General features: G+C 49.3%; 1 protein-coding gene and 1 long non-coding RNA gene across 2 annotated transcripts in view; one reads left to right on the plus strand and one right to left on the minus strand.

Moving 5' to 3' along the window:
• Window positions 1-11,550, minus strand: part of Aldh1a3 (aldehyde dehydrogenase family 1, subfamily A3) — a 36,586-nt gene extending 25,036 nt beyond the window's left edge. The window contains exons 1-3 of the mRNA NM_053080.3: window positions 11,387-11,550; window positions 6,284-6,388; window positions 3,176-3,316 (exon numbers count right to left, since the gene is read on the minus strand). Coding sequence (NP_444310.3) covers window positions 3,176-3,316; window positions 6,284-6,388; window positions 11,387-11,485 — 345 coding nt within the window. The 5' untranslated portion in view covers window positions 11,486-11,550. The remainder of the gene's footprint in view (window positions 1-3,175; window positions 3,317-6,283; window positions 6,389-11,386) is intronic.
• Window positions 11,551-12,719: 1,169 nt separating this feature from the next.
• On the plus strand, window positions 12,720-14,567 carry Gm33515. The gene is made up of 3 exons (XR_391552.2): window positions 12,720-12,809; window positions 13,588-13,641; window positions 14,137-14,567. It is a non-coding gene; the product is annotated as a predicted gene, 33515 (long non-coding RNA).
• Window positions 14,568-15,234: the final 667 nt, after the last annotated feature.

Here is a 15,234-nt window from a genome sequence, read left to right on the forward strand (position 1 = left end):
CTGATTTCCCTGAGTGATGGAGTAAGACCTGAAAGTTCTAAGCTGAAACAAACCCTTTCCTTCCGAAGTTGCTTTTGGCTGTCGTGTTTTATTACAGCAATAGAAACTCTAACTAGGACAGATATCCATCTCCACATGCCCAAAAGGAAAAGGAAAAAAAAGGAGAGAAGAAGAGGTGGAGGAGGAGAAGGAGGAGGAGGAAGAAGAGGAAGAGTGGTGGAGGAGGAGAATGTGAAAGAGGAGAAGGAGGAGGGAAAGGAGGAGGGAGAGGAGGAGAAAGAGGAAGAATGGTGGAGGAGGAGATTGGAGTTCAGGTAGAGGCCCGAGCTTGAGAAATCAAGTGTCAGCCCCAGACTGGAGCTGGTGGTTGTCTTACTACTGGGATTCGGACGTGCGGCCACCTCTGCCACTCCCAGGGTTAGTTTCTTTAGCATATTAAGAGAAAAATGCAACCTTCTGAGAAATTAATATGTCTTAGTGTTCAGATGCTACAGGACAATTAGCTGCTAGTGTGGCTGCCCCAAATGCCAGTGTGCCCAGGCTGCAAATGAGGGTCCAGAAATGGCATCCAAACTCAAAGGTTAACCCCCTATCAAGGAGGAGCCTTGTGTGGCACCCACGGCGATGAGCGCCCAGAGGGCCAGAGCTTGGGCCTAGGTTCCTCAACAGAACTAGAAAAGTCATGAGCCATGGAGGCCCCAACATCTGTTTCCAAACTCTGAACACAGAATAAACACCCAGTTCCATCAAACCACTGAGCCGGCATGAGAATATCACAGAATAAAGCATTTTGCTACTCCAAAAGGCAGGAAACCATATCAAGGTGGAGAGCGAGGGGCGCCCTCCTATGATGTGGTTAGAGTTTTCAAAGCCATATTTCCCAGTCATTCTCGGGGCCCTTTAATGTTGGGGCCAAGAGCTGGATCTTATTTCTTGTGGGCAACCAGGTTGTAGTGGCAGGAGTGGTGCGCTGGGTGGTGGCCCCATCCCCCCACCTGCTTCTGTCTGCTATGAACATGCTATAGTGCCAGGGCAGTGGGGCAGGAGAGGAAGGTGGCCATGCACTGCCATGGATGTCACTGACACTTGAGGACAGGGCGGGGAGGGTTACCCAGGGCACATCCTCTTCAGCCTGCTATTAGTACTCATTGCAGACCGATGAGCTCATGCAGGGGAAAACAGAAATGTTTTTGAAAAAGCCAGTTTGGCAGCTTGAACAGTGCGGCTGGTTTTCAGTGCAGGAAGAAACCAGAGGCTCTCTGGAGCTTTTACCCTGGGAGGAAGCCACTCTCACTTAGATTCATCCTTGCGAATAAAAGGCCTAGCACCAGGAGAAGGAGACAGAGCTCAAGGTATCTGCAGACCTCTCTCAAGGAGAGCTCCCCTAGCCCCCAGGAGTCCACAAGCTCAGGACCAAAGCAACTCAAGGGTCCTGGCTGATTGTGTTCTTTAAAAGGATGGTTACTCTCCTGATTTTCAACATCAGAAAACCAAAACCAACCAACCAAGCAAACAAGCAAACAAACAAAAAACAAAACCAAAAATCCTTTCCTAATTTTTTTTGAATCAAAGACCAAAAAGGTGATGTCCCTACCTACAAACTGGGCCTCAAGGTTTGAAACAAAATTTTAACCAGGAAATTGAACTGTACATCAGCTAGAGTGAAGGTCGTGATGGTTTCAAGACTCCCCGTGGGGCTGGTGATATACCTTCCAGTGCAGGTGCTTGCCACTGAGACCTGAGAACCTGAGTTGGAACCCTGGGATGGATATGGTAAAATAAGAGAAGCTACTCCTGAAAGTTGTCCTCTGACCTCTACGCAGACACTGTGGCAAGTGCACACCCACACGGTGCACCCCGCACCACACACGCAAAGAATACTGACTAAAACATTTAAAAACAAAAGACTTCCTGTGACCCAGTAATGTCTTCTGGTCATCTGCCTCAGGACCAAAGGAGGGCTGAATCTTATTAACCCACAGACTTCCAGCTTCTCAATGCCTTCCCAGCCCTGCAGCCTTTGTGTACACCCATGGGTAGGCTGTATTGCTCTCTTGTTCCTATTTCCTAGCAGAGAGGCTAAGATCTCTAAAAGACACTGGCCAGCAGGGTGGCAGGGCAGCTTGGGTCAGAGCCTGGGTCTCATGTAGCATCAGTATGATAGCTATTCTTTCTAATAGCTATCTCCTCTTTGGCACTTACTGTATGCTGGGAACTCTGATGACTTTAAATGGCTCTTTTTCAAACAGCACTTGGATATCATTATCTGTGACATTTGACTGAAGAAACACATCTCAGGCCGTTAAGAAACTAGCGTGTAATTAGTAAGTGGCAAAGGTGGAATTTGAGCCTAGGCCCTTCATGCTGTGCATCTTCTATAACCAAATCTCATGCCCACCACCATTCTGCATGTGTTCACCGCTGTTCTGTTCTGGGACAATACAGAGATGCATTCGGATAGTGCAAGGACTTTGATTTTTCTGGAAACAATGTCATTTGTGCCCTCATGTCTTCTCAGCACCTATACTTTGATGACTGAAATCTGCAGGTAGCACCTAACCCTTAAATTCACATTGCATTTTTTTCCCTATACTGAATTTCCACAGAAAGGCTTAGCTTGCAAATCACCATGAGAGATGAGAAGAAGTAGCTAATAAATTATAAATTATAACAGTTCACTGTGATGCAAGGCCAATTGTTTATTTCTAGGATTTTCCATGTAGTATTTTTGAGCTGAGGTGATTCTAAATGACTGAAACCCCAGGTAAGGGGAGACTAACAGAACTCTGATAAGGTTAGAATTATGTTTGCAAGGAAGTTAACGTGAAGCAGAAAACAGCTACTACATAAATGTCCAGGTAAGGTCAGGTGAGCCCAGCCTCTGGTGACTGGTTGTGAATGTCTCTAGTTTGAAAACCACAGAGGCAAATCCTTTCCTTTACACAGCTAGACCAAGAGGCTGATCTGCAGTGGAGGACGCCTGACTTCAATATGATAAGGAGGAAGTCTTGAGGCAGGGACACCTGCTACCCACACCCAAAGACCAAACAGACCCATAGCCCCACAAAACAAACACCTCAAGTGTTTCCAGCTGCATCCCATGGGGACAGATCCCTCAGTGACAAGGGCAGCGAGGACAGTTTTCCCCATACACTTGCCCAGTGCCTGTACTTACAGCCAGGATCGCTCGGTCCCTTTCTACAAGGTCAGCCAGCTGATGCAGCAACTGGCCTCTGCTCAGTGCATCCAGCCGGCGCCACGGGGATCCCCGCTGGAAGGCAGCTTGAGCGGCCTCCACAGCCTTGTCCACATCGGGCTGCAAGGCAAAACAGAGAGAATGTGTCACTTTTCGTGCAACCGCAGTCTGAGGGCACACAACACAACAGCATCTTGCTGTGGAGCCCAGAAAAGAGGGGGCAGCCCAGAGCTTCAAAGCAACACGTTTTTTTAAATTCCCTGGATGACTTGGGGGCTTTCAAGTGATTTTTTTTTCTTTATATGGTAAGTTGGTTTTAGCTTTTCTGTATAGGCTAAGTATTGATGTTTTATACAGTCGTTCACCTCAAATGTTTTTCTTGATGATTCAAGTCTAAAAGATTTCCCAGGCCAGAGAGATGATGGCTCAGCCAGCGAAGTGCTTGCTGTGAACGCTAGGTGATCCAAATTCAGTCCCCAGAATCCATAATGGAAAGAGAGGGACGATTCCCAAAAGTTGCCCTATGACCTCCTGGTGAACACAGAGAGTGTCGCCAGTCACGGACATGCTGTATACATGCTAATAAGTAAAATAAAACTTAAAACTTTAAGAAAGATTCTCCATGTGTCAGCACACAGAGACCAGCATGTCCCTACCTACACTAAGTGTTGCACTTAAGGAAGGGTAACAGCCACAGGGCTTTGTGGTATATTTTTAAAGCTCAGACTTGAACTGGAGCCTAGCATGTGCTGGACAAGCCTCCTGCAACTGAGCCTTGCCTCTGCCCTTTATCTTTTAAAAGGACAGAGTGTAAGCTATGCAGGAGAATCACCTCTCCTCCTTTCAGGGGAATGGGCTCTAAGGAGCTGGTTGCTGATAGACAGACAGACAGGCTTGGTGCAGTGTCTCCCTGGGGTGATGTGGCAGGTAACTGATGCTGCACTCCAGTCAAGGAGAGGCCTCTGCCAAGACCATCTCCAATGCTGGACAGCGTGGTTCTTGTTCTGGCTCCTGAGTGGAGGCCAGGGCAGCCTCTGTCTCTGGGTGCACAGAGCCAAGCACTCCTTCAGGTGATGGGAAGAGCCAGCACTTGCCAGAGAATTTCTGCTTCCTCCTGGGATTTATGGGCCGCCTGCCCCCTTTGCCAGGCCCGCCCAGCTCTTCCCCAGTTCCCCCTCATTTCGTTGCTTTTCAGTCTAAGGAACCACAGGGAGCAGGATCTATGCGGTCTGTGCAGTCTATGCAGTCTGAGCCACTGTGTCCTGTGCACATAGAAAAAAATGGCACTTGTGGAAGGAAACTCCAGTCTTCTTCACCTCTATTCTACCCGCTTGGCCTCACCAATGCACATTTTATCTGGCAGAAATCTGGCAGGGTAGTGGTGATGCACACTTTTAGTCCCAGGGCTCAGGAGGCAGAAGCAGGCAGATCTCTGTGAGTTCAAGGTCAGCCTGGTCTACAAAGCGAGTTCTAGGACAGCCAGGGCTACCCAGAGAAATACTGTTTCAAATGAAAAACAACAAACATCTGTCCAGCAGTGGTGACGGTATACACCTGTAACCTCAGCACTTGACGTGGGAGGTGGAGGCAGGAAGATCAAGTGTTCAAGGCCAGCCTGGGTTAAATATCGAGAACCATCTCAAGCAACAAGGAGCTGAGTGTTTACCCCACATGCAAAAGGCCCCAGGGTTGACCTGTAACACCAAAGAAAAAACAAATATGTCCCATATCTGTAGTCCTAGGAAGATCCCAGAGCCGAGGAGTTTTCCACTAGTCTGGGAAATAAAGCAAGATGCCATCTCAGAATTGGAGTTGGGGGAGGGGAGGAATGGAGGAAGGGAAGAGAAAGGGTGAGGGGAGGGGATGGGAACAGAAGGGAGGAAAGAGGAAGGAAGAGAGGAAGAGGAGCAGGAAGGAAAAGGAGAGAGAGGAAGGAGGAAGAAATGAAGGGAGAAAGGAAGGAAGAAAGGAAGGGAGGGAGGGAGCAAGGGAAGGAGGGAGGGAGGGAGGAAGGAAGGAAGGAAGGAAGGAAGGAAGGAAGGAAGGAAGAGAAGAAAAAGAGAGGGAGGAAGGGAGGGGTGAAGAGAGGACAGGAGGAAAGGAGAAAGAAGGGAAGGAAGAGAGGAAAGGAGGAAGGGAGAAAGAGGGAGGAAGGAAGAGAGGGAGGAAGGGATGAAGAGATGAAGGGAGGGAGAAAAGAGGGAGGGAGGAGGAAGGAAGAGAGGAAGAGGAGAAGGAAGGAAAAGGAGAGAGAAGAAGGGAGGAAGAAATGAAGGAATGGAGGAATGAAGGGAGGAATGAAAGTAAGAAGGAAAAGAGGAAGAGAGGGAGGAAGGGATGAAGAGATGAAGGGAGGGAGGGAAGAAAGGAGAAAGGAAAGAGGGAAGCAGGCAGACAGTCCACCCAGCACTTCAGTGGTTAAGCAGAGAGCCACATTTTCCTTCCCTCTGTAGGAGGCTGCTATCGTGGGGGGGGGGGCTTCTATTTAAGATACCTTTGATGGCTTTGACATGCACAAAGGGTGCATGTAGAAGTTCCTTCATGCCCATGTGATAAAGGAGATCTTACACTAGGCAAAAGGTCTATGCAGACTACAGCCTCACCGGACCATGTGAGTTTCCACTAGCCCAGAAACTGAGCAGTCACGTGACATTATCACTACTCCCGGGATCATTTGGGAGCGTCCTCCCCACCCTTCAGCCCCCACCCCCTTTTAAGTGTCTCCTGCCAGAACGCTACTTTTGGTGAAGCACACCAGCAGGAAATGCCTTCTGGAAAGATTCTTTAATGCTTACAGGTTGAAATAATTGATAAAAACCTTCCCTTTAGCTGTGTGATGAAGACAGCTGAGGTCATCCTCAGAGATGGAGAAACATCCATCAAAGACTCGACTCTTTGTAGAGGACCATCTGTAACTGATCCCATGCTAGGCTGTGACTGCGCTGCACATACCGACCGGCTGCTGTGGTTGCCCTGGCCCTACCTGGAGGTGGGCCCACGTGTCTCACAGCCAAGCCATACAGCTTCCCCGTGCTCCATTACTCTCTAATTGAATTACCTAGAAAAGGGGGAGGGGAGAGGACTCACCTTATCTCCTTCTTCCACCTCACATATTTTCTCTAGTGTTGAAGGGTTATATGTGGCAAACTTTCTTCCACTCTTGGATTCGTGCCAGTCGTTGTTGATAAATATCTAACCGGGGAAGGACGTGTAACAAATTAGGCTTAAATCAAAATCATACAATTCCAACATGCTAAGGGTCTTAGGTAACGTCTCGCCTGACTTCTTCCCCGACCCCCTCCCCGGGATGTGTTATAGATGAGACCTGGAGTGGGGAACAGAACACAGAATTATATAAAGCAACCAACTGGGAGCAGAATCAATGTAAAGTTCTTTAGAGTTATTTTTTTTTAAAGTCATATCTTCGTTTGTAGCAATAGCATGGATTTGCCAAGTAGTAGCTGCATTAAATGGTAAGAAAGACTGTGCAGTTCAAGCTTGTGTATTTGTAGGCTTTAGGGAAAGGTTGGGCAGGTTTGTGTATAAATCGGCATACAGTCTGCCAGGTCCCAAAAGGCTGTAAGCTATGCACACTTCCTCCTTTCAAGTAAGACCCCAGGTCCTAGGTTTATTTGAGATCTTCCCATAAATCCTTAGGCTTCCTCAAGCCACATGGTGGCATTATCTCTGCACCCCTCACAATGTCTACTTCCCCGGGCCTTTTACAAAGCCAGCACTGGAACACCAAGCTAAGTCTCTGGGTTAAAAACATTTTAGATTACTTTAAGTGATATAGTAAACTATAATTTATATCCAGAAATAGGTAAATCGCAAAGAGATTATTTTATAGAAGCCTCAATTACCCAAAACACAGCTGAAAATAGAATATTTAAAAGGAATTTATCAAATCAGTGTACCGAGATGGATTCTACTCGTTCAGACTGTGTTCTAATCTCTAATCAACTTTAAAAGATGGCGTTAAAATGTGTGGTTTTGCGGGCCTGGAGAGGTGACTCAGCTGTAATGAGCGCTGGCTGCTCTTCCAGGGGACCTGGGTTCAATTCCCAGCACCCACATCACAGCTCACGACTGTCTGTAACTGCAGTTCTAGGGAATCCTACACCCTCACACATATACATACAGACAGGCAAAACATCAATGCACATGAAATTTAAAAAACAAAACCCCAAAGAAGTGGTATTTGGATGGAACCAGAAACAGAAGAGAGCTAACACACAGCATGCTCTGATGGCAGAGAAGAACTGTCAGACACCAGGACAACCACCAGGGTAGCTACCAGAGCAGCCACTAGGACAGCTACCAGAGCAGCCACCAGGACAGCCACCAGGACAGCCACCAGGACAGTCCAAAACATATCACATAACTTTATGCAAGTTAGTAAAATGATAATAATAATTGTATCACTGTAGAGCTAGTTTCAGTGACTGAAGTTGATTTGTTTAAAACACAAGGATTCCCTGATGAGAGTAGATGTGTGTGTGTGTGAGAGAGAGAGACAGAGAGAGACAGAGAGAGAGACAGAGAGACACACAGAGAGAGACAGAGAGACAGACAGACAGACAGAGAGAGAGACAGAGACAGAGACAGAGAGAGACAGAAAAATGTGTGGCTGGTTACCATTGCTTCAGGCTCTCTTGTGTATGCTTTGAAGCTTATCAGAAAGAAACCACCCCAGGCCTCCTCTGGAGTGAACCTCAAACACAGGCCAGGCTTTGGCTAGGGTGGTGAGCAGTGCCTGCCCCAGACCCTCACTAGGAGCTTGGAGCTAAGGGGGAAGATGCAGTAGGACATACCCATCCAACTTCTGGAAGCTCAGCCTGAACCTTCCCTGGGAGGCCAGGCCCCCAGGGAAGCATGCAGGGAAGAGGCCTGGCTACAATTACAGGTTTATTCTTCCAGCTGAAACCAAATCCAAGAGTTCACTTTTGCCATGCGGCAAGTAATTACTCGGCACCAGCAAGAAATTAATAAGCAGAGAAGGAGTTAAGTCAGTGCGCAGGGGAGAGTGAAGCCAGGAGCAGGCCCATTTGAAGGAAGATGAAATTTCGTCGGTTAGATAATAGAGACTGTCAGTGAAAATTGCTGATTCTAGGCCCTTCCTGGTATCAATTCCAAGGGGGAGGGAAAATGAGAAGGTGGTAAAACAGAGTCTAAATAGCAGGGGATGGAGGCAGATTGCAGTGATCAGATGTCTGCTACATACACGTCATCTCTAGGCACACTCTTGAAAAACTATATATATATATGTGTAATATATATGTGTGCATCCGTGTATATGTATGTGTGTATGTGTATATGTATATGTGTGTATATGTATATATGTGTGTATGTATGTGTATATATGTGTGTATGTGTGTGTCCATGTATATGTGTGTCCATGTATATATGTGTGTGCCTGTGTTTGTGTGTGTGTGTGTGTGTGTGTGTGTATTACTCAGTTGTCCATGACATTGACCTTGCAAGCCTCAAGTGAAAACTGCAGACTGGCTGGGTGTATTTCTCCCTCACAGCGTTTGTTTCTCACTGAGCAAAGCTGTTTTTGTTATTTGACCAGTAAGTAGGATCTTGTAAGTGGTTCCCGCTGCTGCCAGTTTTCTTTCCACTAAAGCAACTTATAAACAAAACCGACGAAACAGTCACAGGCATGCCCACCAAGGATGCCAGCTGAATTGTTGCAAATCACAATATACTAGCTGACAGGTCTAGAACGAAACCATCTTCATCGACTTGTGAACCAGCAGGAATGGGACATGATTGAGGTGTAAGGTTAAAGATACCATGAGATGCAGACAGAATTCATATTTTATTACTGAAGGCCCTGGGAGGTGTTCTGGATGGAGGTGAAGGTGATGGTCACACTAGAGAACCCTGCTGGCACTCTTTCCAGTAACTTCCACCAGACTCAGCTAAACTCAAAGTGTCTAGGTTTTCAGGAGATTTGGGGGAATTTTATTTCTCATAAGAGGGATGGCAACATTTTGTATTTTGGTGTATTGGAAACCCTGAAAGAGAACCTCTCCGACTGGGAGAGACTTGATAGAGAAGTCCCTAACATGGAAGAGGCTGCCACCTCTAGGATCAGTATGGGGAACCCCAGAGGACCCTCCCTCTCCTCATGGCCTTGCACCCACTGTAAAGGTTTGAGAACAAATGAAGGAGCTTTGATAAAGTCATCCTTCTGGAAGCTGGTAAACCGCCCTGCCATTGCCTGGGCTCCATCCAGTCCTCCGTGCTGCAGGAGCACAGTGAGTCAGGGAAACTGCACACCTCTGCTGGCTCACAGGCCTCACAGCCCACTACTTGTCCCCAGTCTCGATTCTGCTCTTCCACATCTTTGGCTTCCATCCTTAGCCCAGGACACCCTGATGGTACAAGACTCACCTTGGCCTTTTTCATTGTTCTGAGGGGTCTCTGCAGAGGTGCACAGGAAGCCCAGAGGGAGCAGGTTGGAACTAGTAAGGGGATGAAAGGTGTAGCTAGGCACCAGGCAGCTGGAGCTAGTATCTCCTGGAACATCCCTGGGGCCGAGGGTCGCAGCTCTCAGTCCCCTGCATCTTACCGTGTTCCACAGTCTCCGCCAGACACCCCCAGACCTTCAACCCTCAAAGGGGAGGGGGCTCTGTCAGAACCAACTACTCCTCTGACAATCTCCCAGGATCCTCACCATAAAGGCTGCATCTTTAAAGTGTTCCAGGAAATCGCCTAAAAAGAGGCAAACTTTTCCTGCTTTGTAGCCAGACAATTGTGGGAGGATTCCGTAAAATCCTAAGCGAAGAGGCGATCCTGCTCACTTTCTGGCTGCTGTGGTGTTTTTTACAGAACTGTAAAAAACAAAACAGAACAGCCACCGCCAGAGCAAGAGAGGATCATCGAAATGAGGTCTGAAAAATGAAGCCATTATTTGCTCCTTTCCCAGCCCCGATGTTGAAATTCTCCCTCCGAAGCTGACACGATCGAGGAAACTACATTTTAAAAAACTTTCAGTCTTCCCAGGACTGTGCCTCTCTTGATTACAGAGCCTTCCTTGGGAAAACAGTTCATGTAAATGTCATGCAATTTATATGTCGGCACGGCCGACTTCAGGGGGACTAAGTACCAACATATCAGAATCTGAAGCCCACACATAGCGACCTGCCACTTTCACCTTTTGATTAAAATTATTCAAGAGGGATAATTGCTACTTTTGAAAATAAAAACCCATGAAGGCGGCTTCTTAGCATCGTGTCAGCTGGAGTTGAGCTCGGTGGACAAGACAGGAAAATAAGAGGGGTTGAGGTTTCCAGACCTGAAGCCGATGGAGCGCTGTGGTCCCTCAGACGCCCGCCAGTACACCTAGCAGTCAGAGCAGCGCATCTCTGAATTTAGACTTGTTCTTCCTCTCTGAGCCTTCTCTGCTCCCAGACATCATTGTCCCTGAAGCTCTGGGCAGGTGAGCTCACCACTATGCTAGTTCCAGCCTCCCAGGAAAGGGCAAACACCACCAGGCCTGCCTATGGTCTTGTTCAACCCGCAGCTCCTTCCCTGGGCCCAGATCGAGAGGCCTTGAGGAGTACTCCTCAATGACGTCCATCTTTCCTCCCCTGCTCTCCTGGTAAGCTGGGATCAGACTGAACACAATGGACAGGACGGACGGAAGGACGGACGGGGTACTAGACCCTTCTCTCATTGCCCAGGAAGACTTACTTCCAAGTTGCAGTTCCTGGTGTGCCTCAAACTCATCCTGGAGTGCTCAGGTATCTCTAGCCCCCCTCCCCCGCCCCCTAACCCAGGTCCTTCAGCCCAGAAAGCCCTCTACCAAGAAGTCGCCCTATGCCCATTCACCAAAAGCACCAGCACTCAAAGTGGGCGGTGGCCCGGACACTGGGGGTGGGGGTGGGGGCGGCTCTGCAGGCTGCAACTCCCGCACCGTGGGCGCTGCACTCACTGCATCGCTCCTGCTCCTCTTCTGGCTTTGAGGCTTAGATCGTTCAGCCAGAGGTGCAGGTTTCCATTCTGGGGTGCCCCTCAAAAAAGTGCAGTTTCCAAGGAGCCGGCCCCCACCAGAGACGCTCAGGTGTGGGCAGCTCCCTGCGGACTCCCAGCACGGTTGTATCTTGGTCCCCACTCTCCCTACCAGGCTGCTCGGCGCAGGAGTCCCAGGCCGTCGAGTCGACAGCGCACCCTCCTCACCTTGGTGAACTTGACCTCCAAGTTGCGGATGGGGCGCGGCAAGGCAGGCGGTTTCCCATCCGGCTGTCCGTTTTCCACAGCCCCGTTGGTGGTAGCCATAACTGGTTCGCACTCTCCGGTCCGTGTCCCCGACGCACCAGCTTGGCCTGGGCGGTGCGCAGCCTGCTCTGGGTGACAGCTCCGCGCCTTTATGCAGCGCCCCACGCCTCCCGCCCAAGGGGGCCGCCTAATTGGCTGCAGGACGGAGGAAGGGAGGGCGGGCGCGGGAGAGGAGGAGGGGACCCGGCCGCCGCTGCTACCCCTCCTGTTGTCCCTGCCCCTCCGGGAGCGGGACGGTCCCAGACCGACCTAGGCTGCGGCCAGAGAGCTCTGTCTGCGCATCGCTGGGCGGCCACACCGCGGGCTTCCGCAGCCTAGTAGGCTGCCCTTCTGCGAACTTGGGGGCCGGGGGCACCAAGGCCGGGAATTCCCAAGGGTCGGACATCCGTCAGGGCAGGGAGCCGGCTCGTAGCGATCGCAGTAACAGGCCTCTCTCTGGGCAATCTCGAGATTTTGTCAGAGGCACCTGCGGTCCCCGGACCACCGCAGCGGCTCTCCAAAACTTCGGCGGGAGTGAGCGCTCTCTCCGGGACCCTGCGTTGTGCCTCCCAGGATCTAGACGTCTTGTGGTCACCACCCGTGGCTGCCTCAATTTGGGGTCCAACTGCCAGAAGCCTGCGCTCCATCCTTCCCAAGCTAGGGCCGCCAGCGGAGGAGGTCTACTCTGAGCCTGGCTGGCAGGAAACTTCCGTCACACCCACGACAGCAGGCTAAGCGACAGCTCTTATGCGCAGCCTTATGGAGTTTTGCGGCTGATGGTCCTGTGACCTTCATATAAGTACGCACAACCCTAGGGAGGCAATTATTTTAATTTTTCAAACGCACAAATTAAACTTCCGTTTTAAAAAAATGGAAAAAAAATCCCCAAAACAAAACATGAGATCTTTGCAGCTAGTTGCTTTCAGACTAAAAGCTCTTAATGTTTATGTTGCTCAGAACTGCCAAGAGGGGCTGTGGGAAAGGCATGTCCAACTCGTTTAGGAAACGCTTCTTTCAGCCCAGGACTTAAGACTTAAGCTTCATCCGAAACCCGGAGAAGTGTCTCACCCACGTGTAGGGTGGCTGCATCAGGGGGTGAGGCTTGAACTCCCCACAGAGGAGGGGGTTTAGTCCTTAGAGAGATTTGGCCATGTGCTTCTGTGTAAGGTACCTCCCTCTGCCTGTTCTAAGGACTCAGCCTCCATTTCTGTTCCCCATGTCCTTCCTCACTGTCTTGTCACTAGGAATCCTTCTGGATAGTGGAATAAGCAGTAAACCTTCAGAAGGCCCTATTTGAGCTGTGCCCTCTCAGACAATCTCCTGCTATTAAGGATTGAGCATGCAGGTGAGAGTGGGGATGGGGGGCTGTGGGCCCCCAAATGAGCAAGGACTGACAGGCTTCTGAGAATCTTCCTTTGACACTAGGGTCACCAACATTCTTCCTCCATCTTTCCTGCTCTTTCTGGGCTCCCTGGACATGTAGCTGGTCCCACAACTCCCACCTTGGTCTATAGTAAACATCTGGGGTGTCTCATACTAGGTCCCCTGGATGCTGAGTCCTGCCATCTGGGTGCTTTTGAAATGCTGAAAGACCCTTCTCTGTGCAGGGGACAGAGACCAAAGGCTGTCTCAGAACTCCTGTCCTTCAAGGCTACCCTGGTTATCACTTTGGTTATCACTTTGAAGGGTCTTTAAGAAAATACAAACTCCAAAAATGTACAGAGGACATTGAACTTATTAAATAATTGTTAGACTGGTAGGGGAGGCAAATGGATTTGGGAATTAAAACTCAGTTCCTTGTTCATAAGAATCTTTTAAGATGGGCAGCTGCCACTCTGCCAGGCACAGACTGGACAATGCAGGTTGCCTCAACTCCAACCCCAAGACTCCCTCCTGACTGTGGCATCTGCAGAGCCTTGGAGCCATTGGCAATGACCACAGGCAGACAGACTGGCTCACCTTCCCCCTCTTACTGATTCCCATGTGACCGGGAGGTCAGAGCAGAATACTCAACCATAGACCTTCCCTGTAGTAGGCAGTTCCCAAAGAGCAGGTCAGGGGGGGGGGATGGGCTTGGTTCTGGGCTTGTCCTGACTGGAAGTCTCTTCCTCCACACCCCTCAGCTTGTCATTCAGCAGGCAGGGAGAAGCTTCGATGTTCAAGTTCCCATTTTACAGGTGAGTAAACAGAGGCAGGTGGATACTTGTCCTAGACCTCACTGTCTTGGAGGAACCAAAGGCAAACTGCGGGGGGGGGGCAGGATGTGAGGAGAGGCTTCTCTTAATATTTTTTTCTGTCACATTTATTCACCCAAGGATGTACCTGTGTCCCAAGGTGGCCCCGGGGTCAACTGAGGTCATTAAGGTGCTAAGTATTTTATGAGTTAGCAAAATAGTGGGTTTCTCCCTTCTGGCTGTGTCTGCCAGAAACCAACACTTATGGCCTTGCATGGCTTTGGCCACAAGGACATGGCCCTTGGGATCAAAGGAGGTGGGACTCATTACTTAGCACAGTGGGTCACCAGGTGTCTGGGGACTTCCAGAGCATTGTGGTTGGCTCAGCTCCCTTCCAGTTCCACATCCCTGCCTCAGACCCAGCTGTGTGCTCCTGGGTTGGAACCTGGAACTCTGAACTTTCATTTCCTTTCCTGTAACCCCCATTCCACTCCCTAGTGCTTGGGGAGGCTCAAGCAAGATAACACTGGATCAACTATGGAGTGCTGTATACAAGCCTGGTCTCAATTCTCCAGGATCTCCTACCAGCAGACATTTCTCCCTTACTTCTTCCCAGCTTATGTAGTGCTCCCAGACTTCAGTTTTCTGCTCATTTTATTGTTTTTGTATTCAGATTGGTGGGGCTGGCACTGTCTGAAGCTTGGCTTCTTGGAGGGTGCATCGTGTGATCTGGGACTACATTGAAGGCTAGTTTGTGTAATAAACATAAAAACAAAAATTAGGCATCTTGGGGTCTGTGTGGAGAGATGGTTTTGTTTTCAGCAACCACATGACAGCTCACAGCTGCTGTAACTCCAGTTTCAGGGGATCTGACACCCTCATCTGGTTTCTGTAGGCATTACACATATATGGTGTGGGAGATACATAGAGATAGAGATAGAGATAGAAATAGCGATAGAAATAGATGGTGTGTGATACACACACACACACACACACACACACACACACACACACACAAAGTACTCACACACATATAAATAAATAAACAAACAAACAAAAAACCCCAATTTCTTAGAAAGCACTGGAGACTGGAGGGAAGATGGAGTCACCAAGGTGCCTATGGCACAAGCATGAGGACCTGAGTTGCTCCTCTGCACCAGCGTGAAAAAATCCTCTTCATGGCGGCATTTGCTTGGAATTCCAGCGTTAGATAGATTGGTGCAAACCAGCAGATCCCTGGAGCTCGCCGGCTGGCCAGTCTAGCTGAAATGATGAGTCTTGAGGAAGGCATCTGATGTCAACTTCAGGCCTCCACACAAATACATATGAAGGGGAAGCTGAGATAAAAGAGAGGTTAGATAACTTCTCTCACTTCAAAACCTAATTCCGTTTCAAACCATACATGTTTGTGGGAGATGCTGAAATCTGTGATAAATGTAATTAATTCATAATGGGTAGGACAGAATCCACACTTGATTTTCCAAGTCTGGTGTCTGAGCCTCTGTGAGGGGTGACTGGGCTGTCGGGGGGGGGGGGGGAATCTCTAGCATCCCAGAGCTTACCGTCCTGTCTCCTTATCCAAATCACTCACCTCTT

This window comes from Mus musculus, chromosome 7 (genome assembly GCF_000001635.26).
Source record: "Mus musculus strain C57BL/6J chromosome 7, GRCm38.p6 C57BL/6J".
Lineage (NCBI taxonomy): Eukaryota > Metazoa > Chordata > Mammalia > Rodentia > Muridae > Mus > Mus musculus.